This window comes from Chaetodon auriga, chromosome 13 (genome assembly GCF_051107435.1).
Source record: "Chaetodon auriga isolate fChaAug3 chromosome 13, fChaAug3.hap1, whole genome shotgun sequence".
NCBI lineage: Eukaryota > Metazoa > Chordata > Actinopteri > Chaetodontiformes > Chaetodontidae > Chaetodon > Chaetodon auriga.
Window position 1 is genome coordinate 10,809,887 of NC_135086.1, and position 24,625 is coordinate 10,834,511.

Consider the following 24,625-nt stretch of genomic DNA (forward strand, 5'->3'; position numbering starts at 1 on the left):
AAATAACATCAGGCATGATAAAGCTCATATCGTCAAACTATCAAAACATTATAAGAAATCAGCTTGAATGCTGGTGGCCTTGGTCAACCATAGCAGCGTAGCTATAAATCTTGAATGTGATCCGATGCAAACATACAGAAAACATATAATAGACAAATAATCATTGGTTGCATTTGAAAAATAGCTTTATTAGAATAATAAAAATAGGCTTGATACATTCAAGACATCTGGAACTGGTCCATAAGCAGGGGAGAGTCTATTAAACATTCAATACATTCATTTTAAATGTTATGTATGCCCTTGGAGGAAGTATAAAAGTGCATTTCTTAAATTTCAACCAGTGAGCACAGTTACATGCTCCTTCAATTTAATAAATTACTTCTTTAAAACTGCATGATATATTTAGTGTACATGTGTTTTAAGGTGATGTAAAATCATGTTTTGCCAACATTTAAGTCAAATGAAAATGATTCTGAATAGAAAACAGTGTTTTTGACTATGGTAACTATAGTATGAAAGTCTAATAGTCAATGGTGCCCAAACCACAGAGAGACATTAAAAGCCTACATGATTGATTTTAGTGTTCATAAATAATAAGATGTGCAGAATCAAAGGTAAACAGACCTGTAAGATAGGAAAAAAGTCAATAAACATAAGACTTCAATTTACTTTTTTTCCATCTGTGCATGTATGCAAATGTGCAGGTGCTCTTCTGCTTTTCATTAACAGTTTAATTTTGAAAGGGTAGAAACACAAGACGCCCTTCATATGATCAGTTGAGACACTTACAGAAATAATCAGTAATTTTAAAACATGAATGGTTTAAACTCTTGTTTTGTTTTTCACATATTAAAGGACAAATTAAGAGCAGATTTACTATAAACAGATACTGTGCTTCATTTCACCGTGGACACAGACAAAACTACATTTCTACTTCCTTAATGGAGGCCAGACCGTCACTTTTGTCTTCACTGTGAATTGTTATGGTTTCCATGTCGGTCTTTCCAATGGCAAAGTTGATGAAGACCTGTGAAGATTCAGGAATAATTTAAGTGCCATGCCAATATAGAATACAATTATTTTCTCTCTGAACCGGATAATTTTAGTTAATCTGCAGGTCATTTTTCCTCCCCAACCCCCCTCTCTTTGGTCAGCCTTTGGTATCTTCCAATCCCAGAGTCCCAGAAGGGCAGAGTGGTTGAAGAATATCAGCACTGGCTGCATAAAAAGCTCATGGATTCTCTCCCTAACTCATATTCCATTTATTTTCCCTCAGGCGTACCCTCTGTCAGTTTCCCTCTGCCTCTTTTAAACTTTCTCAACTCACTCTTTCACTCCCACTCAGCTTTCTTCTGTCCCTGCTTCCCCTCCCACCCTCTCTCCTCCTCTCTCATCTCCTGTCCCTTTTTTTTTTTATGTCCCTGGCTGCCACCTACCCACCCCGACAAAACCTCACACTAGATCTCCCTCTCTCTCTCTGTTTATGTGCTGTCTCTTTTTCTCACCTCGTCCAGTGTGGTCTGGCTCACAGAGAAGTGTTTGATCCGCAGAGCGTTCTTGTTGGACTCCAGCTGGTCGAAGATGTCAGCCACCCCTCCTGGAGCAACTGGTATGTGGTACTCCACCATAGTGGAGTGCTGGTCCTGTGTATTGAGAAAGAATGCACAAGTTGAGGGTTCAATATTCTGTGTACGCTATCAAAATTATAATAACTATAATTCCCAAGTACAAAAAAAAAACTTCCAGTTTGCTCAGTCTTACAATAATACAAGCATTATTTGCTGGGTGGTAAAAGCTACACTCTGTGTCAATTGCAGCTGTTCATCACTATGAACACAAAGAATAGAAGACTCTGTAGCAATAAAGAATCATACATACAACTATATCTGCAAGTGTACTGTAACATGCCACTGCTTAATCTTTTCTTTCTTGTCTACCAAGCGCTCTTGTCTACTTTGAATAGCTGGCAAAGCTCACCTTGAGATAAGTGCTGGGGAATCGGCGCTGCATGAAGCCAGTGATTGCCTCTGTGTCACAGGAGGCCTCGGCCAAGTACATCTTCACAGTGAACCCGCTGCCAAACCTGCAGAAAGGAAATTTTACACAAAAAGCAATGTTATTATATGTCTGAGGGGTGGGGTTAGGTGATGTGGGGCAAGGGTACACTGTTCTTTCGAGTAAAATTGAGCATTCAGTAGCACAAAGGACCACTGGGGGGGGGGGGGGGGGGCTGTGGAGGCAGGGGGGTGGGGAGTAATAGCTGGATTTGAGGATGAGCAGAGGTCACTAACCTGTTCTTAATGTGCTGCAGGGAGCCCAGGCAACGGAACTGTCCATTCACCATGATGGCAAGACGGCTGCACAGTGCCTCACACTCCTCCATGCTGAGATACGCAGACAAAGAAAGAAAGATAAAAGGTCACACTAAGACTTTTTGACCTCACTGTAATTAGCCATGCTTTTACCTGTAATTGTAGACCTGATCCTAAATAATTTGTGTATTCAAAATACTGGAATTTAGCAATATATATATGTCAAATGTTTCTCTGTGGTATCCCGAGACGCACTGTCGCAGGCGTGTGTATGTGATGCTCTTCTAACCTGTGAGAGGTGAGGACCACAGCACATTTTCCTTTCACTTCTTCAGCAATGATTTTCCACAGGTGCCGCTTGGTGCGGGGGTCCATGCCAGAGCTCGGCTCATCCTGTGAAGAGGATAGCAGGATGTGTGGAAGAAAGAGAGGAGGGTTGAAATCAAGACAGAGAGATCAGACGGAAAAGAAGGAGTTAATTGTGGAAGGCAGTGTGTTGCACACAGAGTGCAGTACATGCAGAAGGTAAAGCCAAGGCAAAGAAGAGAGAGTAAACAGGAATGCATAATTGCAAAACAGGAAGGAAAATGGCAGGCCCAGTGTTAGAAACAAAGTAAAAAAGGGGAAGGAAAGGGAAGAAATGAAGACAGGAACAACAAGAAAGACAAGAGGCAGAGGGAAAATTCATGGAAAGGAGGGGGGAAATTAAGAAGGCACAGAGACGAAAGAAAACAGATGGAGAGAGGACAGACAGAAGGAGAGAAAGGGGGATTTGATTGAGACATAAGGTAGAAACAAAGTTGAAAGTTACAGGGAAGACCACCCTTGGGTAAGCCAGAGAAAGCAGACTAATCAACTATATGAGATCTGTCAAGTCTAGGGGATCGATATCTGCTTCAAAGACCCTTTCAGGAGGAACACAGTGTATGGCTAGTTTAATATTTGCTGTCTGGTGGCCAGTTAAGCAATTAAATGGGCAGCAGTGCGAGCAGGTTGTGTCCTCACCAGCAGCAGGATTTGCGGATGCCCGATGAGAGCCAGCGCAGTGGAGAGCTTCCTGCGGGTGCCGCAACTGTAACCATCAGTAATGATGTTTCTATGGTAGTCCAGCTCCAGCCTCTTCAGTAGGTACTTCACCACCTTTAAAGGAAACATTCAGGGGGATTATACATTGAATGAACAACATAACAAACACCATATGAGAAGGATCACAGCTCTAAATGCACTAATCTCAAACAGAAGGTGGCTGCACAGATACTCAACTTAAATGGCAATTAGTACTATGTTTGCAAGGCATCAAATCAATCATCAATTACTGCATGGACAACCATCTTTAAACATCCTGTTAGATGCTCAGATGTTACAGTCCTATACTGGGAATCAATATGTTTAATGATCCCTATGCATGGCTCCATGACCATACAGGAATATGAGACAGTTTCATGGAGCAGTACGCTGTTCTCTAGTTTCCTGCACATAAGGATAAATTCAAGTCCCATCTGTGGCTCCAGCAGATCAAAACAACACCAGACCTTTACAGGAAGTTGATTTTCCATTCCTGCAATCTATCATCATCCATGGAGGCCCTCTCTCTGGAGAAAAAGTCCAATATCCAACTACACACAATTCTGGATCTGATCAGAGTCGGAAAAGGTGGGTTTACAGAAAGCTTTTCCGAGGGCAAAGGGGATCCCTGCATCTTATTTGCTACCTGATATTCATTTCTGTTATTGCCTCCTTCTATTCTGTCCAGTACAGCTGTACTACAACTAACTGATGCATCTACCTGTCCCTCTCCCATGCATATTTAATTTTGTTTGTACAACAGTGATGACTTTACTCGCTGACTTTATTCGAGCTAAACTCCACACTGTCCTGAGGCTGCAGCTTTGGAGAACAGGAACTGAGGCAGCATAATCGGCTCGGCGCAGCTCAGTTTGTCCTGCGTGTTAAACTACATTGAAAGCAGGACTGAAAAACCCTTTAATGGATAATAACCATTTCATTCGCTAAAAACATCTGCGCTTGCCTGTTAATCACGTGAAATGGTGTGCAGTAAACACCAGTTCACTTTCAAATATCTCGAGGTGGTATCTCACCGGTATGCTTTAGCCTTTCCCTCCATCGGCTGGCAAGTTTGGAAACCAGATCAATGAAGCAAGCCGATGCAATAGACAGCTTTTTCTCTGGAAGAGGATTTGCCTTCGGTGTTGATTTCTTTCCATATGTTCTGTGTTCACTAATCCAGTTTATTACAACACACACTTTGAACAAACACGCTATCAGCAGCTAAATTTGAACGATTAACGCCGGCAGCACTGCATACACCTGACTGTTTTAAATCAAAATGTGTTGTTTTTTTACGTTCTCTCATAAAAGCCCCTATCTATCACCTTTGATGTAACAGCTCATTAAGTCTGACAAAACCATGTCAATGTGAAATGACCCCATTAAGGCTTGTCTCATTATCCACAGCTAAGGGACTGTCAGTGGGAGACAACATAAGAGGGACTATATATATAACCTCAACTTTGTGAATTAGCCCGACACAGATGCTGTGGCCATTATAAACATTGCTGTCACTATCCTGACCAGAGAAGAGGAGCTGTAACAACAGCAGCGATGGCGATTAGAGCCAGACTGATCCATTTCTGTGCTTCGCTGTCTGTGTAAGTACACGTGTGTGTCTATGTGCGTGTACTTCTGTTTGTAACATGACTGAGACTGTCAGAGACAATCAATGTTTTGTGCTTCTGCACCCGAAATTGCAAAATGGTGTAGAGAGAGACAGAGACAAACAATGATAGATGTTTTTCTGTGTACAATTTAGATTTGTCGAGATGTTTTCTGCACATTTTCGCACACCTCAGAGCTATTTCTTCCCTGTTTCTTTATGAGGAAAAAAAAAAAGATGGAAAAACACAAAACGCATCATCTTGTTGATTGGTTGCTCTGCAGATTTCTTTCATGTCGGCAGCAGCAACAGCAAAGGACAGGCACACTCAGTAATCACCACAGACGCAAGATTGATTAGTTCTCAGAAAGATAAATGGGAAGAATGGGGCTAAAGCGACATGTCAAATGAGATCCTCTCATCATCAAAGTATCGTTTCAATGTAAATTTGTCAGCAGTGGAGCGTACAGCATCGGCTTAATTCTGAAGTTTGGATTGCACGAGCTCACAACACAAAAGCTTTTCCATTTTGCCCCAGATAGTGCAGCTTTCAGCACACATCACTCAACACTTAACACGCTCTGATTCAGTATGCATGGAAGTACCAACACTTAATAGTCCTGCAGTGCGAGTGCACCTTTGAATTCATATCAGATACCGCGTCATTTTGTGGACGCTGTTGTCACTACCTGGGGGTTTGAAAAGCAGCATGGAGCCTGCAGGGCTTTCTTACCCCGTCTAGCTCCGTCTTTGCGATGCCTCGAATGCGACCATAGAAGTACAAGTGCTCTTCCCCAGTGAGCAGATTGTCCAGAGCATCCACCTGGGGACAGTAGCCGATGTTAATTCCCTCGTTACGACACTCCATGATATCGACCAGCCGCCTGGGAGAGAAAAAAGACAAATACATGAAACATTCTCTTAAATGGCATCCACCACATAGTGTAGGGCAGATGGACATGTAGGGTGTTCTATTGGCCCTGCTGTCTGTAGTGTGCTGTGCAGGGAATACCCACCAAACAGCTTAACAACAGAGCTGTCATAGGGAGTACAGTGGTGGTTTATACCTCTACAGTACAGGAGAATCTGAGATACAGCTGCTACTTAGTGAATCCCAAACCATTTACGTTCAAATTTTGGCTGACACGAGGCAATAACATTCATTTGCGCATATTTGTGTTGTGCAAATTTAATCTAGCTCAGACTCATTAGACAGTGCAGCTTGGGCACCTGTAAAAAAAATAGAATTACCACCTTGCAGTTGCCTCTGCCAAAGTCAGACTGTAGTTTACAACCATGTCAGTCCAGACTCATGTACTATATACAGTGAAGACTTTAATGATAATATGGATGTTGCTGCAAAGAAGCTACAAATTGTCAAACATAGATGCTTCAGCCCAGCATCACAGATGATCTACACAAGCATCACTGTTTCAAGGTGGACACCCAAGATCAGAGTCACCAATTCAGTGTCTGACCGAAAGTGACCTATGGTCACAATCTCCACTTCTGTTCCTGAGTTACGGTGTTGAATAATGGCCAGAAAAGTGTTTTTGCAGAACGTTATGATGACACAGTGAAGTTAAGAGAGTGAGTGATCACTTCTTCATTTTATCATTGGAGATATTTGAGTAAAATTTTGTAATAATCAGCATTGTGTGTTCACTGTGAGCTTTGACCACCAACATCTAAACAGCTGTGCCATATCTTAAGATATTCCCTCAAGGCATTCATGAGATATGGGCTGACCGGACGGATTTCTGAAAACATAAAGCCTCCGGTCACAGCTTTCGTGGGCGTGGAGGCATAAAAATCCAAACTTTTTCTTGTGGGTTTGCCTCTGTCATGTCCTCTATAGCGAATCTCATCAATCATGTTCAGTTTGCAGGAATATATTTTAAGAATACAAATCCTAACCTGATGTATTCAGGAATGTGCGTGCAGTGGTACAAATATAAACAGAAGGAAAAGCAAGAGGGGGAAAAAAATAAAAAATGAAGTTTATACTGTATGTGCTTACCCATCCCTGTCCCTGATCTGTGCTGTGCCATCAGTGGGGCTGACGTCTCCAGTCAGCATCTTGAAGGTGGTGGTTTTTCCTGCTCCGTTCACTCCCAGCAGACCAAAGCACTGTAAGCGAACACTTATTGCTTAGTAATCCTGAAGCATTTGACCACTTTACTGTCCTTTAAAACCATGATGGACTTTTTGAAAGATTATGGAGAGGTAATGGCCAATATTCAGATACTTAAATCTTTACTACTCCTTTGCAAAAAAGTGACCGGTCCCTAGATACAACTCTACTAGTGACTTTCCGATTATTAGAATAATTACAGTCATGCCGGTGGATAACAGCCATTAATTATACCTCTTCCGTCATCGTCCTGACTTGGATTTATTTAATTTGTATTAGTAATTCATATCACGACTATAGGTAAAGGCTTACCTCTCCAGCAGGGATGCCCACAGAGAGCCTCTTGACAGCATGGACCTTCTTGTTGAGGTGTTGATAGACCTTAGTGAGCTGGCTGACCTGCAGGATGTCTGTGCTGGCTGCTCCACTGGACACCCGTAGGTGCTCAGCCACCACATCCTCATCCTCATCCTCATCAGACACCTGAGGCACCGTCTTTCTGCCCAAAATGAGATGCCTGCAAAGAGGGAAGTACTTTTTTTTAGAATAACTACTAGGTGTTGAAGTTAAGTTACTGGCAGAGACACAGAAGACGCCCCATTAATTCTGTGAGTGACATTTTTCTTTTTATTATCTGAAGTGGTTCAGGCTTCTGGTATCTTTGGGACTGAATATTTTTGGCTTTCATTTTTAAAATAAAAGAATTTGGACATTTATCCTTGTGCATTTTGAATTGCAAAAAAAAGTGTGATTTAACGTTTTATTGTTTTCTTTAATTACTTAAGGGACCCTGATGCATATCCGGCCATTCATTTGCATATTCTCAAAACTTTTTTCATCTTCGCTTTCATATTCTGGGCTGCAAGAGGACTATAAAACGCAGTGAACAGTCTCGTCTTTGAGTAGAAAACACAACTTTTGGATTGTGGGGGAATAATGTGCAGGAGAAAACCAGTTGAAGCTGATCTCTATTCTATATTCTGTAAATACAGAATATTCTCAGTTGCGTCATAAGGCTGGATATGTACCACAGGAGTTCATAATCATTCATTCACCACGCCATCTTCTCTGGCTTCTGTTTTCCTAACCTGACTGTGCGCATGAGGTACTTGTTGAGCAAGAGGCGCAGGGTGAAGAAGACCACGCCTTGGATGAAGGAGGAGATGAACATCCAGCCCAGGACGTCCAGGCAGAACGGGTTCTGATAGGCGTCAATGCCGTAGCCGCTGAGGAGCTGGACCTCTATGTTCTTCCTCGCCAGCTGCATCATCCCGTTCCCAAAGTTGAACTGGGGGAAGATTAGGAAGGCGTAGCTCAGCTTGTTGAGGATTTCCTGGATGACCTACAGGATGGAAGGACAGAACAGAAGAGATTGAGAACTGGGGGTGGCTACAGGGAGGGAAAGCAGTGAGGATATAAAACCTGAGAGCTCATCCTGAATTGTAATCTTCACTTCCCTGTCACTGGATATGTGAGGTATGTTTGCCCTTCTCACTCCTCTGCAACTCAATATCACTGCAGCAGCAGGGACTGACTAGGTTTCACTCTGCAATTAATGAGCTGTCTTACATTTAAGCGTTCATTGAACTACTTCTACTGCATCTGGACTCGGACAGTTTATGCTGACCTCAGGGCTGCCCACTGAAATTTGACTCAGGAAGTAGAGAATGGAGGTGGACAAGATGGTGTTGACACTGATGAAGAGGTTGATGCACACGTAGATGATGAAGCCCATCTCCGCATCCTTGAAAAGGCCTGATAGCAGATACATCCAGGGGAACGTAGCAAACCTGAGGGATTGACAATTACAGGATACTTTAAATGCAGCATCAAGTAAAAACAATACATATACCTTAAAATAGCCTTGCTGTGATCTGGCTGGGTTGGTTCCAAATACAGAAAACCCACAAAGACAAACACACAAAGTGGATGTGGAAAATTTATACAGTCCTCCTCATCTTCCAAAATGACACGACCTTGCTTTTTTTTTTTCTTCACCGAAATGGTTCAGACCTTTAACAGACTAAGCAGAGAAGCTGTGATGAAAATAGGCACCAAAGAATACTGAAAAGAGAAGGAAGAAAAATACCACACCACGAGGAGGGTAAACATTCAGTCATGACGCCAAAAGAGAAGAAGATAAATTACTTCTCCCATTATTCCCCTGGTGGCAGAACATCCTTTTATTTTCTTTTTTTGGTTCTCTCTTTTCTCTCACATAATCGGCTTGTTCATTTGATTGGGGTGTCTGGGTCAGCGAGACAGAGCGGAGGAGAAGGAGGGAAAAAGAGGGAGAAAAGAGATGAAGAAGAAAAAAAAGTCGGGTTGGGAAAAGAAAGAGACAGACACTAACAGAGCCAGACAGAGACAAAGCATCTTCGTGCCATGTCCAAAAAAAAAGGTGCTGGGTAGGCAGACTGCGGGTGCCAAGCCATGACAAGGAACAGAAGCAAGAAGGCTGCGGACCAGACCAGGTGGGTGCAGCCTGACAGATGGAGTGCTGTGATTATTCATTGCTTGGGAGGGAGACATCTGTCTGATAAATGAGAAGCAGAGTGCTGACTTGGCCTCCTAAGATCTGGGGCTCAGGACAAGGCCCGCGACAGCAACAGGAAACATAGGAGGCTGAGCTTCCGCTGCAGCTGGGGGATGATGTAAATAAAGTCAGTAATCCAGATGTGAGGAACATGGCACGTCATCAGACTGACACCTTTCCAAAAGTCTAAATCTCTTTGTCAGGTTGATTTTAAAACCTTGGTATCTTGAGACAATAGCCAGCTACTCATATTGCTATTGCTGTAAGCCCTGTTGCTTCCAGACTCCCGACCACCACCACCACCACCACCACCATTAAATTCTCCCACCATCTGTCTTTGCAAGGAATTCTGAAAAATTGAGCTGTGTTTGCGTTTGAAGAACAGCAGCCTCAGCCTTATGCTCAGCGCTGTAAATCCAACCTGGTGGCAGGCAAAGTAACATGAGCAGAGGCTGAAAACAGAGGGGATGTGAGGACATCCTTTAGAAAAAAAAGAAACTTGAATTACTCAAATTGCAAATCTATAGAAAGGATCATGTCTGTTTGGCCATGAGAAAACTCCTTGCATGTTTCAGGTGTAGGTGAGGATCACTGCTCTGCTGTAGCAGCTTCATCAAATGAGCTTTGATGCATTCGCTTGGATCTGAGTACACAAGATATTTTTGGACACCTCGCAGTCATCCGGCTGTTGCAGTCAGCAGTGACATCACCGGCTCACTGGTGGATTCACTGGCAGCTGTGCATGCCCTCCACCTATTTGACAGATGTAGTGGCGCGCCTCGGATCGCGAGCTGTCTCTATTTGTTTTCCCTTCATTTCCATCATTCCATCACTCCGCTGAGGTTCATTGTTGCTTACTCGGGGTTTGCCCCTTGTGCTTGCTTCTTTAAAGGAAAGCCACTGTTTATTACAGCTTGGGTTTTCTGGCCATCACAACACAAACTGCTTGTTGTAAACATCCATCAGAGTCTACGGGCCAACGCACTGGTTCAAAGTCGACCTAGAGATGCGCAGTTGGGATTAATTCTGACATCATGGATGCAACCACTTTCCGTTTTACCACCAAATAAAGTGGTGACTAATCAGGTAAAACTGTCAGTTGTTTCTCGTCTCACCGTTGTGTGTGTTGCCCCACTGGACCCATTTTTCTGATTGAATTTTTATTTGGTCAGTACTGGAGGGCAGATTGAATATACTGTATCAGGGCATTCTGTGTCCCTCTGCAAATCATTAGCCCCTGCATACATCTATAATACTGCACATAATGCTCTCACTTAGGCATACATACATTATACTATTGTCTGTCCATGTATATTATAGGAGTCATTAACTGGCTGAAAAGAGCTCTTTAGTCCTTAAAGTTTCCCTTCCTTTGCTGTTGATCCCTTGTGTGATTATAAACAAATATACATACCATCATTAAGATATGCTCTTTATTCTTTTGGTAGTTTATGGTACTTATGACTTACGCTTTTCCTCAGGGTTTTCTTTTTTTGGAGGGTGTGTAATTTAATTTAGCTCTTATTTGGGTTTCTTACTCATGTGTAATTCAGGATGGGGAAAGGGAGAGTGGGAGACAAAGACATTTGGATCCATTTTTAGCAATGTTGCAGTGTTTTGAGATGTGAGTATCACAACTGACTGAACACAGAAATGAAACTGAAGCTGCAATAAAACAGTTTTCCAAAGCCGCAAACAGCTGGTTTTGACATACAGAACAGTACTGAATATTTTTTGATTTTTCAGCGTCATGATTCAACCTTTGTCAAATCACTTTTGGTCACGATGTCATGAACAAAAGAAGCCAAAGCATCAACTATGCCATAAACCGCGGGTCATGTTTAGGTAGGCTTTCTAAATCAACCCCTGAAAAAGCCCACGAGCACGTTACTCGACTGCAGAACATACACAGATGTTGTGAGGCCAGATTACTCACCCAAAGAGCACCAGAAGCAGGGTCATGGCACCCAGATTTTGCCGGTCTGTGAATGATGGAATCTGGAAGGCTGCGATCACACAGACAGTCAGGGTCACAGGGATCAGATACATGACCTGTGGAAAAAGAGGACGGCATATCATGAAGTTGAAAAGCTTGGTTTTCTATTAATAATGAATCATTATATTAATAATAATGTAAAAATATTTTGTGTTATCCATCAATGAATAAGTTATGAGGTTAGTCTGCATATAAAAAGACATAAGGAGAGGCCAATGTTTTGCATATGCTGCTCTAAAACTGATGAGTGGGCAGAGATATATCACACATATTAAGCATGTCTGTGACGCACAAGGGTTCAACTACATTTCACCAGTTTTTTTTGGGTCTCCTGTGAGGTGATTAGATGTTACCATGTCATAAAAGAAGTTCACAGCCCAGTAGAGGGGCTCGCCGATGCCAGCGATGTGCTGGAGCCTCTTGGAGCCGCTGTGGTGTTCACTGACTTCGTAGATAGCGAAGCTGGCCGTCGTGATGGAATAACCCGTGAGCACACACATAACCACGAGGATCTGGAGCATTCCCTGGACACTGCGAGGAAGAAATAGGATCATTCACCTCACTTATTATCAATCATGTCCGTTATTAGTGACTTATTCAACCGCATCGACTCTATTATTACCTTATATTCCTGGATGCTAAACAATTGTGAACAACTATATTCCTTTAGTTTGACCTTTTTTATGTATAGTTCGGTTGCTACATAGATCAAAGGATGAGAAAATGCACAAACAAATCAATATACTGTACACGGCTGCGCTGAGTCACTTTGAATGAGGCAACCTGATGCAATTTTTTCAGAAAACAATGGCTCATTTCAAAGCCCCCTCTCCATCATTTCATTCCCTGCAGGGACCTGACTCTTGTGAACTCTTGAAGTCGCTCACAATAATTGGAATTACATTAATAACAAACAGCTTTGTTAAAAGAGATGCTTGTGCCTCGCCTCTGACAAGATAGTAACTACAAAAGAAGCAGATGGCTTCATGTAGAGAACAGCTTCACACTACTGTTGCTGAAGAGTCGGTAAGCCAGTGGTGCTGCTGTGAGGCAGCAGAGCCGATTGTCCAGACAAGATCCCAGACTACCAGCTGATGCTTTGATCCCTCGGTTACTCTTCGACCCAGCGCGCTCATTCAAACTTTCTTGAAGCTGCTACCTGTTCATCTCCCATGCTGTCTTTCCTGGCTCGCACGCCACAGTAATACTTTTATCTCTCTCCACTAGCAGAGCACAACACCACAAACCAAAGAGAATAAGCTGCATGAGGCTGGAAAAAAAGGGGACGACGGAGCTGGCAGAGTGACCGAGTGGGAAGGGGAGAGAATAGCAGAGAGTGACATGTGGTGGGCGTTTTAGGGCAGCACTAACTACAGAGGATAGCCAGCAGCAGCAGCAGCCACTGAGCAGGCTTGTTATCAGTCTGGCCAAGATAGCCTTAGAAATGTTCCCATGGCCAAAACTGCCACACTGTGAGAATCAAGACATGTGGAATAATAAGCCTGTTGTATCTTTAACTGAGGGAGCAGAATACCCCGGAAGGAGGGGTAATTGTGCACTCGAGCCACTACAGTACCTTAGCAGGCTAACAGCTATGTAAATGCTACCCACACAAAGAACCATGGAGTACGTGGAGGAACTGAAAGGGAGCTAAACACTGGGAAATGGTCAGCCAAACGGTTCATGCTAATTAGGCTCCGGAGAGGATGGACCTTCATGAAGCCACAGCTTCGGCTCAGCGCACTCTTGGAATGACGTTTTTGACTTGATCCTCAGAGGCACTCACATGTTTGCATGTATGCATGCAGGCACACACACGAGCACTCAATCTGCAGTCTGGCTCTCTAAAGCAGAATGTGGAGTATTTTAAATAAACTCATTTTGGGAAGTGGGCTAGAATCAATCCACCTCTGTGCCACCTTCAGGGTAAACACTCATTATATTGGGACTCTGATCAATAGTGCAAGCTCAGGGAAATCCATTTAGAAAATCAAATATGGGTAAATACTGCTGTCATGTACCTCCCTGCCCCGAGTCCACCCTGACTTTGATGTCCTGAATTGAAAAGTGGGATGCTTCCATAATTTATCGTGGGCTCAGCCAAACAACAGCCAATAATATTCATCGTGACTTGACTAATTTGGGGATATTCGCACTAATTAGGACGCTAATTAGAATTTTCTTTCAGCAAATGCAGCAACTGATGTTGCTGAATACTGACAGGTTCAGCAGGAGGAAGAATTTAAAGTGCCGCCCTTACATCACATCTTCATCATCCTCCCGGCCAAAATAGGGGTGACTGGAAACTGAAATGGCTGTAACAGGAAGAAGGAGAGGATTGTGTTAGCAACAGAAAAACAACAGCATGTAAGCTACTTTTCAGCATGGGAACTAAATGAGGAATGACATTCTCTTAGCCTGGGCCACAGTTAATTGAAAAATATAGTGCAAGATGATTTCATTTGCTGGTGCGCACAAATGAAATTGAATTTTCTTTATCATTTTTTCGGGGTCTTCTAGATGCTCGCAGACGCAAACTGCTCCCCGACATGTCGCTGCTTACATTTCCTCAGATAGGAGAGTTCACCCAAAGCACAGCAACCCCAGAGCAGGTTGGAGGCTCAGTGCTTTGCTCAAGGGCACTTCGGTGGAACTGATGGGCTCCAGTGACAAATCCAAATCTGATCATCATTAATTAATCATTAATACCCATCATTATTGCTCGGAAGTCAGATGTTCCCAGATCTCGTCTTTTCCGATGGGAAACAACTACATCTTCAACTCACTATGATATTCATTATAGATCAGACAAAACAAACCCCCTTCACAATTTATCAGAGCCCAAAGTCTAAATTGCTCATTTTGTCTGACCAACAGTCCCAAACCCAAAGATATTAAATATGCTATCATAGAAAAACACCACATTTAAGAAGCTGGAACCAGCGGATTTCTGCCACTTCTACTTTAAAAAATGACCTAATCTAAACATTACATGACGGTTAATAGATTATTAAAATGGTAGTCGATTATCATTAGAAAAACTGTTCAGGATCTACTAACATTTTGGTGCTTGTTGCCTCAAGCTGAGGTTGTTTCCCCCTTTATTTTTAAAGATATTAAATCAGGTTTTTTCAGTTCACACCTTCTATTGGTGGATCATTTACCAGTTGAGTAACTGTATGTTCTCTCAGCGGGGCAAACAGGCGTTAAACACAAAACATTGTTGCATGTGGGAGTGATCAGACGCTCTAGTGTGAACAGTGGAGTGATGGCACATCTGTGGCGGTGGGCGGTTATGGTCAGAAATCCTCTGAGAGAGACTGCTGCAGACCTGTAAAGGGTCCCAGCCCAGAGTTGGTATTGTAGATCACAATGTCAGGTTTAGGGCTTCACATTTGACGGATAAACCATCACCTTGAAAAGTAATCTCCAAGGATCTCCACCCTCCTCACTCCCCCACACCACCGCTGTGAGCTAGCAGGTAACATTTAAATGATTACACTGCCCTCGAGCACGTTTATCATCCAATGGGGAGGAAATGTGTGTGCTTCTGTTTATGCACTGTATGTTTTCTGCACGTGTGTGTGCGTGTGTGTGTGTTTGAGTGAGTGAGTGTGTGTGTTTGAGTACTCCTGCTGGCAGGCAGATGGTCAGGGTGATGCTCAGAGCTGAAATAGTCCTGAAAACGTGGGCCAGCCTCGTTCTCTTTAGCATAGCTCCCCAGTGAGCAGCACTCATCAGTATTCAACATGCATAATGATATGAGTGTAAGGACACACAGCACCCCCTGGCTTTAATCCAGTGAAATGAACCATGAGTAAACACACTGTTTACAGCTCTCTTTATATTTAGTGTACAAAATGCACTGCTCAGTCAGTAGCACCTTCCTCGCGGATTTCCCCATGATGCGTGCATCCCCTCTGCACAACCACAGTCATTTTCCTCAGCTTATCTATCACAATAACCAGGAAGTGTTGTGTGTCTGCACAAATGAAGAAATGCCACCAAAAAGAATGTTTTCTAAAATTACTAAAATGTGACAAAATAGGAAGAAATAGCAAAAATGTGTATTACCATGTGAAAATTAGATAGCAGTGATCCGAATAGCTGCCTTTCTGTCTATGGAATACTTGATGAATTCGACTGAAATCTCAGATTGTGTCCTGTGGCTGAACAAGTTATATATATCACATTTTTTTCAGAACCAACTCCAGCTTACCATATTTACGTGGATCCTTGTCTGCTGGCAGATTGGAGCGTAGGATGAAGTTATTGAGGCTGTTTAAGTATGCTGGCATTGTGTGGTGGCCCTCAGGGTTGAACCAGACCTAAACCCAAGCATGCATAAACACAGAGATACATAGAAACCATCAATCCCACTGCTACAGATCAGGGTACGTAAGTCTACTTGTACATCTTCACAGTATACTATTCCAGCGTTTTGAAACCGAGCTTTTAAAGACACGACAAATGCAGACGTAATCATCTGAGGAAATTTACACACTAAAACAATGGCACAATTGCTGTAGTAAAGCATATCTATGATGACACTGATGGTGTAACAATGCAGCTCCATCTGCGAGCCTGGGTCTTGTAGCAAGACAACTTTAGCGAGGATGTCATGTTTAACTTTCAGCGACTCATCAGTGCAGCAGTTAAAGAGATAATGAGGCAGGCGGCAAGGAAGCAGGAGAAAAACGTACCTTCGTGAGAGTGCGGTTCTTGGGCACTGCTGTTATGTCCATTTGCAAGTCAGGAGGGAGTGGGATGCCAAAAGCGAAGCCACCATACCTGAAAAAAACAAACAAATATAAATATAGAAAAGTGCTATATAAATACAGTTTATTAACATTATTATAAAAGTATGACAAACATGACTGATAAGGCACTAGAAGTCCTTTCGTATTAAGTCAAACCAACTGAAGCATTTGCAATCAACAGCTAATTAGATTTCAGCACATCCTTATTTTGTGCACAATGAACTTCCTTTCCATTGACGGTTTTAACTATTTAAGGCTTCCCAGTTCACTCATGTATATTATTTAAAAGACTGGAAGGAAAAGAAAGTCTTTAAATGGACACTTGGAGAATCATCAATCTTCTACATGGACTTAATAAAGCTAAAAGGAAATCGAGCCCCATACATTATTTGCAAAACTGTCTCATGTCAACTCACCAAGATGATGTAATACTATGAAATGTAATTCTAAACTGGGAAATTATGTGATGAACTGCTTGGATTTTCTGCTTCATATAGTTCATGCAATTAAAAAAATCTGCTTCACTTGTTCATACAATTAGAGTATTGATTAAAACTCAGGCCACAGCGAACTATCAATGAAGCATGCGTTGATTCTCAATGTGGCCTCATTAAGCAAGAGCAAACACTGGTGGCTTTCACCTGTTCCTGATGAAGTCATTCGCTGTGACCACCAGGTAGTTCTCCACGTTGATGCCACTCAGGTTATACATGATCTGAGATGAGGGGATCTCCTTATGGGGGGGCTGGACGCCGTCCCCATGACAAACCTGCAGTGCACAAAAAGGACAAATGCATTGCACTTGGCCTTCCTCAAGCAGTCATGCACATGAACACAGGAGGACACAATCATGTCCAGAAACACAGAAGCATGAGAACATAAAAACTCACTCTCTCACACACACACACACACACACACACACACACACACACACACACACACACACACACACACACACACACACACACACACACTGCTCTTGGTGACCCAGTCTCACCTGTTCCTGACTGGTGCATTTACAGGCACCAAATGTTTTGGAGCTGTTCCCTCTGGAAGTCCACTTGTTTATGCTTCTTGAGCAGACCCTTAAAAAGAAACACAAAGTGAAATGGTGGCTCAGTGAAACGATGGGAGCCTGCAGTGTGAGATCAAGCCGTAAGACCGTCCCTGGACACACTTGAAACCGATTTGATGTGATGGTCTGCATCAATGCTAAAAACCTGTGCACATTTACTGGCGAAAAGAAATAAATCTGCAACCATTCATGCTGTCGCTGTGAGCTTGCACGTTTTTTTGTGAGATCAGGACCCAAATGTTTTCTCTGGTACGAAAACAGCTTTCAAAGCTGTTTAATATGTGCTGTAATATGATATTGTGTGAAATTTGCTTGTGTGGGTTGATGTTCGGCTCCCTCACGTTTTGCTTTGTGCCAAATGCTTGCAGGGACGCTTTGTGCAGATCAAAAAGCGATTGTAGCATAACACGTGGCTTTGCACGCTCACATTCGCACCTGTTACTTTAAATTAACACCAATGATCATACAGTTTAATTTTTAGAGGAAATGCACTAAGCACCATTTTAGTTGTCATGCAGTGATTATAGGACATCATGACACACATCTCTTTTGTCCCATAGGATCCCTCCTGCTCTCTCTCCATTTATTCATTTATTTTTTTATTTTTTTGGAGAGAATATTAAAATGCACACGAGGTCTGCTTCCTGAGTGGCAACATTGATTTGAGTGCCTGTAAGGGCAAAATCTCCCCCATAAACACATGGTGTTTATGGAATACAAATGATCCTCTCACATCGCAGAGTCCTGCTGCAGGTTTTCAGCCACATACGTCGAGCTGAGCAGCAGGAAAATAGAGGGAGGGACATGAGAGAGACAAGCAAGAGAGAGGGAGCAGCAGGAATTGGAGGGAGACTAGTAAAATGAAACAAGGTGAAAGAGGAGGCATGAAAAGAATGACAATGAGTGAAATATGAAAACACTGTAAGTGTGGAGAGGTGTGGAATACACTGAGGCAGCCAGAGCATCAGTAACAAATTTATCATTTTCAGGAAGAAACAGCTGGCATTTGAGGCGCGATAACGTACAGGTTATCGGGCTCGTCGAGGCAGGCGTTATCGATCCCGGGGAATGACATCATGGTGTCCACCAGCTGGCTGGAGCTTGGATTTTGGTCACTGTGGAGGCAGAAAACATACAGTCAGCCTCAACTCAAAGGTAACAAAGACATTTAAGCTAAGCACAGCATACGTTACAATAGCAATAATATAATGAAGACAAGCAAAAGGTTGTTTCATAAGGCTTTAACATGGCACCAGCAAACAGACAGATTTAGTTTTAGTCCTTATTGATTTACTCAAATCAGTCTTGGTGGCTGGGGTTTTTTAAAGAATTGGAATTCACAGTTGGCATTTATCAAGGTTTTCTTGGTAGAGAAGCTGGTTTAAGAGCAATTTACTAACTCACAGCACTGTCAATAAAATGACCGCGGAGCCCAGTCAGAGAGTCTAATATAACATCCTTAGGACCTCAAATTTGCCACTTTATATTTAACTGGTTTTCTTTTATTTGAGCCATCCCCTGCTTTTAAATGCACACAGAATGCTCTCATGAATAACCATTCAGATCATTATATTTGCAGGACAGACAGGTTTGAAAACACAGTAGAGACAGTTCATGGCAAGGGACATACTATAATCTCCACTTATACTAAATAAAAGAAGACTGAAGTGGTAGGGACGAAGGTCAGCACTGGAACGAGTCCGAGGACATTGCTCTCTGCTGGAAAACAGTGGATTGCTCCCTCTGGTTCAGGAGTGAGTTGCCCCAGGTGAAGGAGCTTAATCTTGGGATCTTGTTCATGAGTGACGGTAAAATGGAGCATGAGATCAATGGGCGGACTGGTGTGGTGTCAGCAGTACCGCGAGCATTGTACTGGACCACTGTGGTGAAGAGGGAGCTGAGTCAGAAGGAAAAGCTTTCAATTAACCAGCGGATCTACTCCAACCCTCACCTATGGTCATGAACTCCCACCTAGTAGGAGATCCCTGAGTAGACCCAGAACACGCTGAAAAGGTTATATATCTCATCTGGCTTTGGAACCCTTCAGGATCTCCAGGAGGAGCTGGAAAAAGTTACTGAGGAGAAGGACGTCTGGACTACTTTGCTTAGCCTGGTACCACCCCAATCTTGTATTGGATAAGTGGAAGGAAATGGATGGATGGAAGGAGCATCTTCAAACCATCAACTACCCATAACTTTCCTCAGCAACCCACCCAACACTGACACTGATGTCATTAAAAATAAATAAATAAATATCATCTTTCCATCTCTTTTGTACATCAAGCTAAAGAGGACTGAAGACAGCATCTGTACAGTCTTTAATATGGATTGGCACCTCAGCATTTTCTCCCTTGCAACACATCCCCTTGATCAAACAACAGCACTTCTCAAGAATGAAGACATTCATCGTAACGTCCTGACACTCTTAATCTCTCTCACTTTGATCTCGCATCTCAGCCGTCTTCATCACAATCATCTCCTTCCCTCGCGTTCTCTCTCGCTCCCTCTCCTTGAGGTCCTCCTGCCCTTCAACAAACTACAGCCTCGAATTCATTTCAGAGCCAGCGAGACCTGTCGTCCCCCGCGTAAAATGCAGGAACTCAATCAAGTCAGGTGGTGTATCAGCCCTTCGTGAAAGTTGCAGAGGGGTTGCGGTTGGTGGTTTTAAAACTTGGTCTTTTATTATAATGTGTTCTTTAGGCCATTTTTTAAAAGGCCAAATCATGGCATTGCATCATCCTCCAAGTTTTGCCGCAAACTATAAGGGAAATATCTCTTGAGACATACACAGCGTGATGATTCATCTGTAACCTTTGGCTTAAATTGCCACGTTTAACACATTAAAACCACAAGGTGTTTGGAGCTGTTTCCTGGAATTGTTCAGACAAATTATATCAAATTATATCCACTTTTTCAGGTGCCTTGGTGCAGTTATTTGTTGCCACTTGAGTCTCAGTGGCATTGGTCTGACCTTTCCAGATGCATTGAAATAAAAGAGCAAAGCTTCAGAGTTCGATTGAACTGCTCCAAACATGCTTGGTGTAAAAGCACCCTGATTAGCCTTGTTTACTACTGTGTACTCCCCTGCCACTTCTCCCTTGTATATTCTTTTACCATGGGGACTGACCTGAAGAAGGAGTAGCTTGGATCGAATTTGTAAAGTGCAGGGCTAAGCTCCAGCTCAGCATAGTGCCGTAGGTCGCTCTTGATTGAGCCCAAACTCATAGCAAACACCATGAACAGGACAGGAAGCAGGATTTGGGACATCAGGCCCTTCCAGTCTCTGCGGGTATGGTGGAACCTCTTGATCAGCATGGCTGCCATCTGCTGCCAGGCCAGGGCCACGCCTTGCAGCATGGATGAACCGGTAAGCTCTAAAGGGGAAGAAGTGGAGAGAGGATTTAATATTGTCTGTACTAATGCACTTTTTACTGTCCTACAGCCTTGGTGATGCTTGCCTCTACTCTCTTAGGCGCACTGAACTAAAGGTTCACAGGTAGATTGTATCACAAAAGATGGCAGTGTAATCCATCAAGACAGGCGCTCCAATTGTAGAAGTTGTTGAACTGGGCCAGCTGAGTAAGCATTCTCAAGATATTTTAGGTCAAGTTTGAAAATTGAAAATCTAAAATAGAAAACGCAAAGATGCAAAGTTTTCCCATATACATCATTTTACTTCAAGTCAAAGTTTTCAGCGCTGTTTTTCATTAGATGTGACAGAAGGAAAGAGTGAAAGGAGGGTTGGATGGAAGGAGGGGGACAACAAAACAACGGGGGAGGTAAAAGCGAGTGAACCCACTGATCTTGTCGCCAAAGCTGGAGGTGCTTCCACTGAGGTCTGAAGGGAAGCTGTCGAGGGATCCAGTGTCGGAAATCGTCTCTGAGATAGACAGGGGGCCGTCCTCAGCTCCATATTCTGTGTTTCTGTTGGTCAATTGGAGGAACACCTACACAGATTAAGAGAAAACATCAGTGTATGCCAAAGAGCCTATCAGTGTAATTTTTTACGGTTTGTGATTATGCTTCCATGTCAATGTGATCAAGTTTATGAGCACTAGCACATCTGGAGCTCCCCTATTTTACACAGGGCATATTTAAATGTGCCTCAGCAGTTGAGACAGTGTTTTTTTCTCCACTGCGTCTGTGGGAGTGTGTGAGCTCACCTCCTCTAGGGTGGTGTCAGAGATGCCATAGCCCCCCAGCTGCAGGGCGTCCAGGTTGGAGTCCAGGGCGGTCAGGAGAGAGCGGTATGAGGAGGCGTTGGATGAGGTGAAGGGGGGCAGTGAGTAGACCAGGTCGCCCCCCTGGGCCTCCTTCAGTCGCGCTTCAGGTACATGAGCTTGGATGAAGGATTTCAATTCGGCGTTGTCAATCTGCTCAGATTCAAGGCTCTGCATCTGCAGACAGAACAGCAGAAATACGATATGGCATGCTTTATTTTCAAGATTACACAGATTTACTTTTTAAATCTTTCTTTGTGTGTGTGTGTGTTTCTGTTTCAGCAGAATAAGATAGATAAGATAAAATAAGACAGAACTTTATTAATCCCCACCGGGAAAAATTAGAGTGTTACAGACAGGAGCGATAGTAGCAGGATTTAAAAAGAGACATAGAAGAGAGTAAAAAAATACAAAATAGAAAATCAACTGTATATATATATGTACATTCTATAAAAAAAGGGGGGTATATGCGTAGACACGCCGTTACTTCTATAATGTTGTTACTGCTTTTCATAAATTTTCCAAATAAGTTACAAGTCGTCTAAACTATTGTGAAATGGAAACACATTTTGTTTGACACTGCCTGAGGTTTTCTGCCTCTAGACCACGACTGAGATCATGACTGAGTACCACAAAGAGAAGCATACAGCCTGAAACAGTCACAAGAACAGACAAAATACAGAACACTGGAGGACCAAAATATGTAACTGGGCTACAGGACTTAATTTGGAAAGATGTAAAATAAGGAGCTTTAAAATAAAGAGCCAGTTTGGAGGAGTCAGCGGAGCATTATTTGTGCTGGATTTAGACCATTTAGCAGTTTTTTAATATATCTGATACAAGTCACACTCTTGCAGTGAGTATTGTGCACAACTCCAGTGTCCAATGTGGCAGAAATAATACCTGGGACTTATTTACACATGAACAGGCCAGCTCATCCTTAATAATGTAGTGTGAAATGTTGCTATCTCTGCTGGCTGTGCATAGCCCAAGATGTTTCATTGTTCAAGGAAAGTCTGAGTGAAATGCATCAGATTGTAACTCCCTTATAAGATAAAGCTTGTGGCCTTCAATCACTCAACATTCACCTGTGCTTAAATGTAAACATGGAGCACTGGAAACAATCGTCAACAGGTGAAACACGAATGATTCGACCAGAAGATTTTTCTAATAATTTCTTGCTGCTGTGCTGCAGCCAAACATGGTGACCGGATGCCTGTGAGGGTGAGTACCTTCTTGGTGAGGGTGAGCTTGTAGCCCTGACCCAGCTTGTCTTTCAGGTGGAAGGGGGATCCGCAGCATTTTAATCCTCCTCTCTCCAGGAAGGCGATGCGGTCGCTCAGTACCTCGGCCTCATCCAGGTGGTGGGTGGACATGATGATGGTGCGATCTGAGAGGACGCACACACATAAAATAATTGCCATAACGTGTGCATGCATTATTATACCATTGCTCAGCCTGTAACTCAAATGGAAGTTAAAGGGAGTCGTGTCAATATTTAGACATTTACAACACGAAAATCCTGTGATTTCATGTCAGTTAAATGCACACAGGGAGATGTTTACCAGCCAAGCTAATCTGTAAAGCTTTGTAGGAGTTTCAAGGTTTTGAGAAGGGTGAAAGAACATCACAGAGGACATATTCATACGTCTTTTTGGATTTTCTTTAATTCTCGATGCTACATGTCAGCCTTTTAAGTGCAGCTGCCGACGCACACGCACACATTCGCAACAACACGCAGCCAAATAAACAACCATAACCCAGACGTTACAAAGACAAAGCCACACACAAGCTGTCTCATGCACAAACAAATCATCAGAGAAATGGGCGCACAAACAGCCAGCGAGGCAAAAACTTTTCTTTGAAACTGATTCCCCTGGCACCAAAATCTCACTAACATCTGAGACAGGGCCAATTACACAGGATATTTTCTACATCTACAAATACATGACATTTAGCAGTCTGCCTGCCATTACTGCTGCTTCCCTGAGAAAGCCTAAAGAGAAAAGAAAAAACTTCTGGACTCCTTTTAGATTAATTCTATGCTAAATTTAAAGTCAGAAGCCCGAGCGGAGCAAAGCCCTCCAGGGTGGGCTCCGGATTCACTGCTCTTCCCTGTTCTTCTACCCCTTTCCCTCTTCTGAAACGTGGTAAGAAACAGCTGTTATTCTAACAATGACTAGATAGTGATCGCTTATAAAGGCAGCTAATTACTGACAGTGTTCATGTGTTTGCTGAGGGACCAAAGTGCAGTTCCTTGTTTCTTAAAAATGGACGCCCCAATGTTCTGTTGATATGCCACCCCCAATTTGTTTGGAGTGAGGAGTATGAATTCGACAGGTGGCCAATTCTTACATACAGCACCTTTAAAAAACAGTATTACAAGGTGCTTCACAGGTGCATGTAAAACACAACACCATGAAACACAACAAGATGTTTGGGGAGCGATCAATCATAGAGAAATACACGAATATAAAAGAACAACATGAAACCACTGGAGGAAAAAAAATCCCAGCCGATACAGTTGGGCTTTTAAAAGCTTTTTAAATGTAACACAGACTCAGCTGATTTGATCTGATGGGAGTGTTTGTTCCACAAAAGCATGAACCCCCTTCTTCTTAAGCTGGACTGTGGCACTTCACAACATTTGGTTTGGGGTCTTGGAGCAGAATAAGGAGTGACAGGATCCGCAAAATCTAGCAGTGCAAAACCTTAAAAAAGTTGTGAAAAATGTAGTTCAGCCAGGGCAGCTTTGACATGCTCTCTGAAAGTCTGTAGCTGCAAAACTGAGGCAAGTAAATAGTGAAATGCAGTAGTCAAGACGAGAGGAAATGAAATGAACGCTCCACTATGTTTTTGGAATTCACTGGTTTGACTGTCAATATTTCGCATTAATGCTAATGTTTCTGAACTTCTAG

General features: G+C 42.9%; 1 protein-coding gene across 1 annotated transcript in view; it reads right to left on the bottom strand.

Moving 5' to 3' along the window:
* Nucleotides 1-185: 185 nt before the first annotated feature.
* The window catches only part of abca12 (ATP-binding cassette, sub-family A (ABC1), member 12), a 67,560-nt gene continuing 43,120 nt past the window's right edge, over nucleotides 186-24,625 (bottom strand). The window contains exons 49-71 of the mRNA XM_076746878.1: nucleotides 22,940-23,097; nucleotides 21,651-21,884; nucleotides 21,287-21,434; nucleotides 20,615-20,861; nucleotides 18,513-18,602; nucleotides 17,410-17,497; nucleotides 17,054-17,181; nucleotides 16,356-16,443; nucleotides 15,872-15,980; nucleotides 13,913-13,967; nucleotides 12,006-12,183; nucleotides 11,593-11,708; nucleotides 8,748-8,910; nucleotides 8,209-8,462; nucleotides 7,433-7,637; nucleotides 7,007-7,116; nucleotides 5,720-5,870; nucleotides 3,318-3,452; nucleotides 2,602-2,705; nucleotides 2,292-2,384; nucleotides 1,978-2,083; nucleotides 1,506-1,643; nucleotides 186-1,027 (exon numbers count right to left, since the gene is read on the bottom strand). Of these exons, the coding sequence (XP_076602993.1) occupies nucleotides 923-1,027; nucleotides 1,506-1,643; nucleotides 1,978-2,083; nucleotides 2,292-2,384; nucleotides 2,602-2,705; nucleotides 3,318-3,452; nucleotides 5,720-5,870; nucleotides 7,007-7,116; nucleotides 7,433-7,637; nucleotides 8,209-8,462; nucleotides 8,748-8,910; nucleotides 11,593-11,708; nucleotides 12,006-12,183; nucleotides 13,913-13,967; nucleotides 15,872-15,980; nucleotides 16,356-16,443; nucleotides 17,054-17,181; nucleotides 17,410-17,497; nucleotides 18,513-18,602; nucleotides 20,615-20,861; nucleotides 21,287-21,434; nucleotides 21,651-21,884; nucleotides 22,940-23,097 (3,203 nt within the window). The 3' untranslated portion in view covers nucleotides 186-922. The remainder of the gene's footprint in view (nucleotides 1,028-1,505; nucleotides 1,644-1,977; nucleotides 2,084-2,291; nucleotides 2,385-2,601; nucleotides 2,706-3,317; nucleotides 3,453-5,719; nucleotides 5,871-7,006; nucleotides 7,117-7,432; nucleotides 7,638-8,208; nucleotides 8,463-8,747; nucleotides 8,911-11,592; nucleotides 11,709-12,005; nucleotides 12,184-13,912; nucleotides 13,968-15,871; nucleotides 15,981-16,355; nucleotides 16,444-17,053; nucleotides 17,182-17,409; nucleotides 17,498-18,512; nucleotides 18,603-20,614; nucleotides 20,862-21,286; nucleotides 21,435-21,650; nucleotides 21,885-22,939; nucleotides 23,098-24,625) is intronic.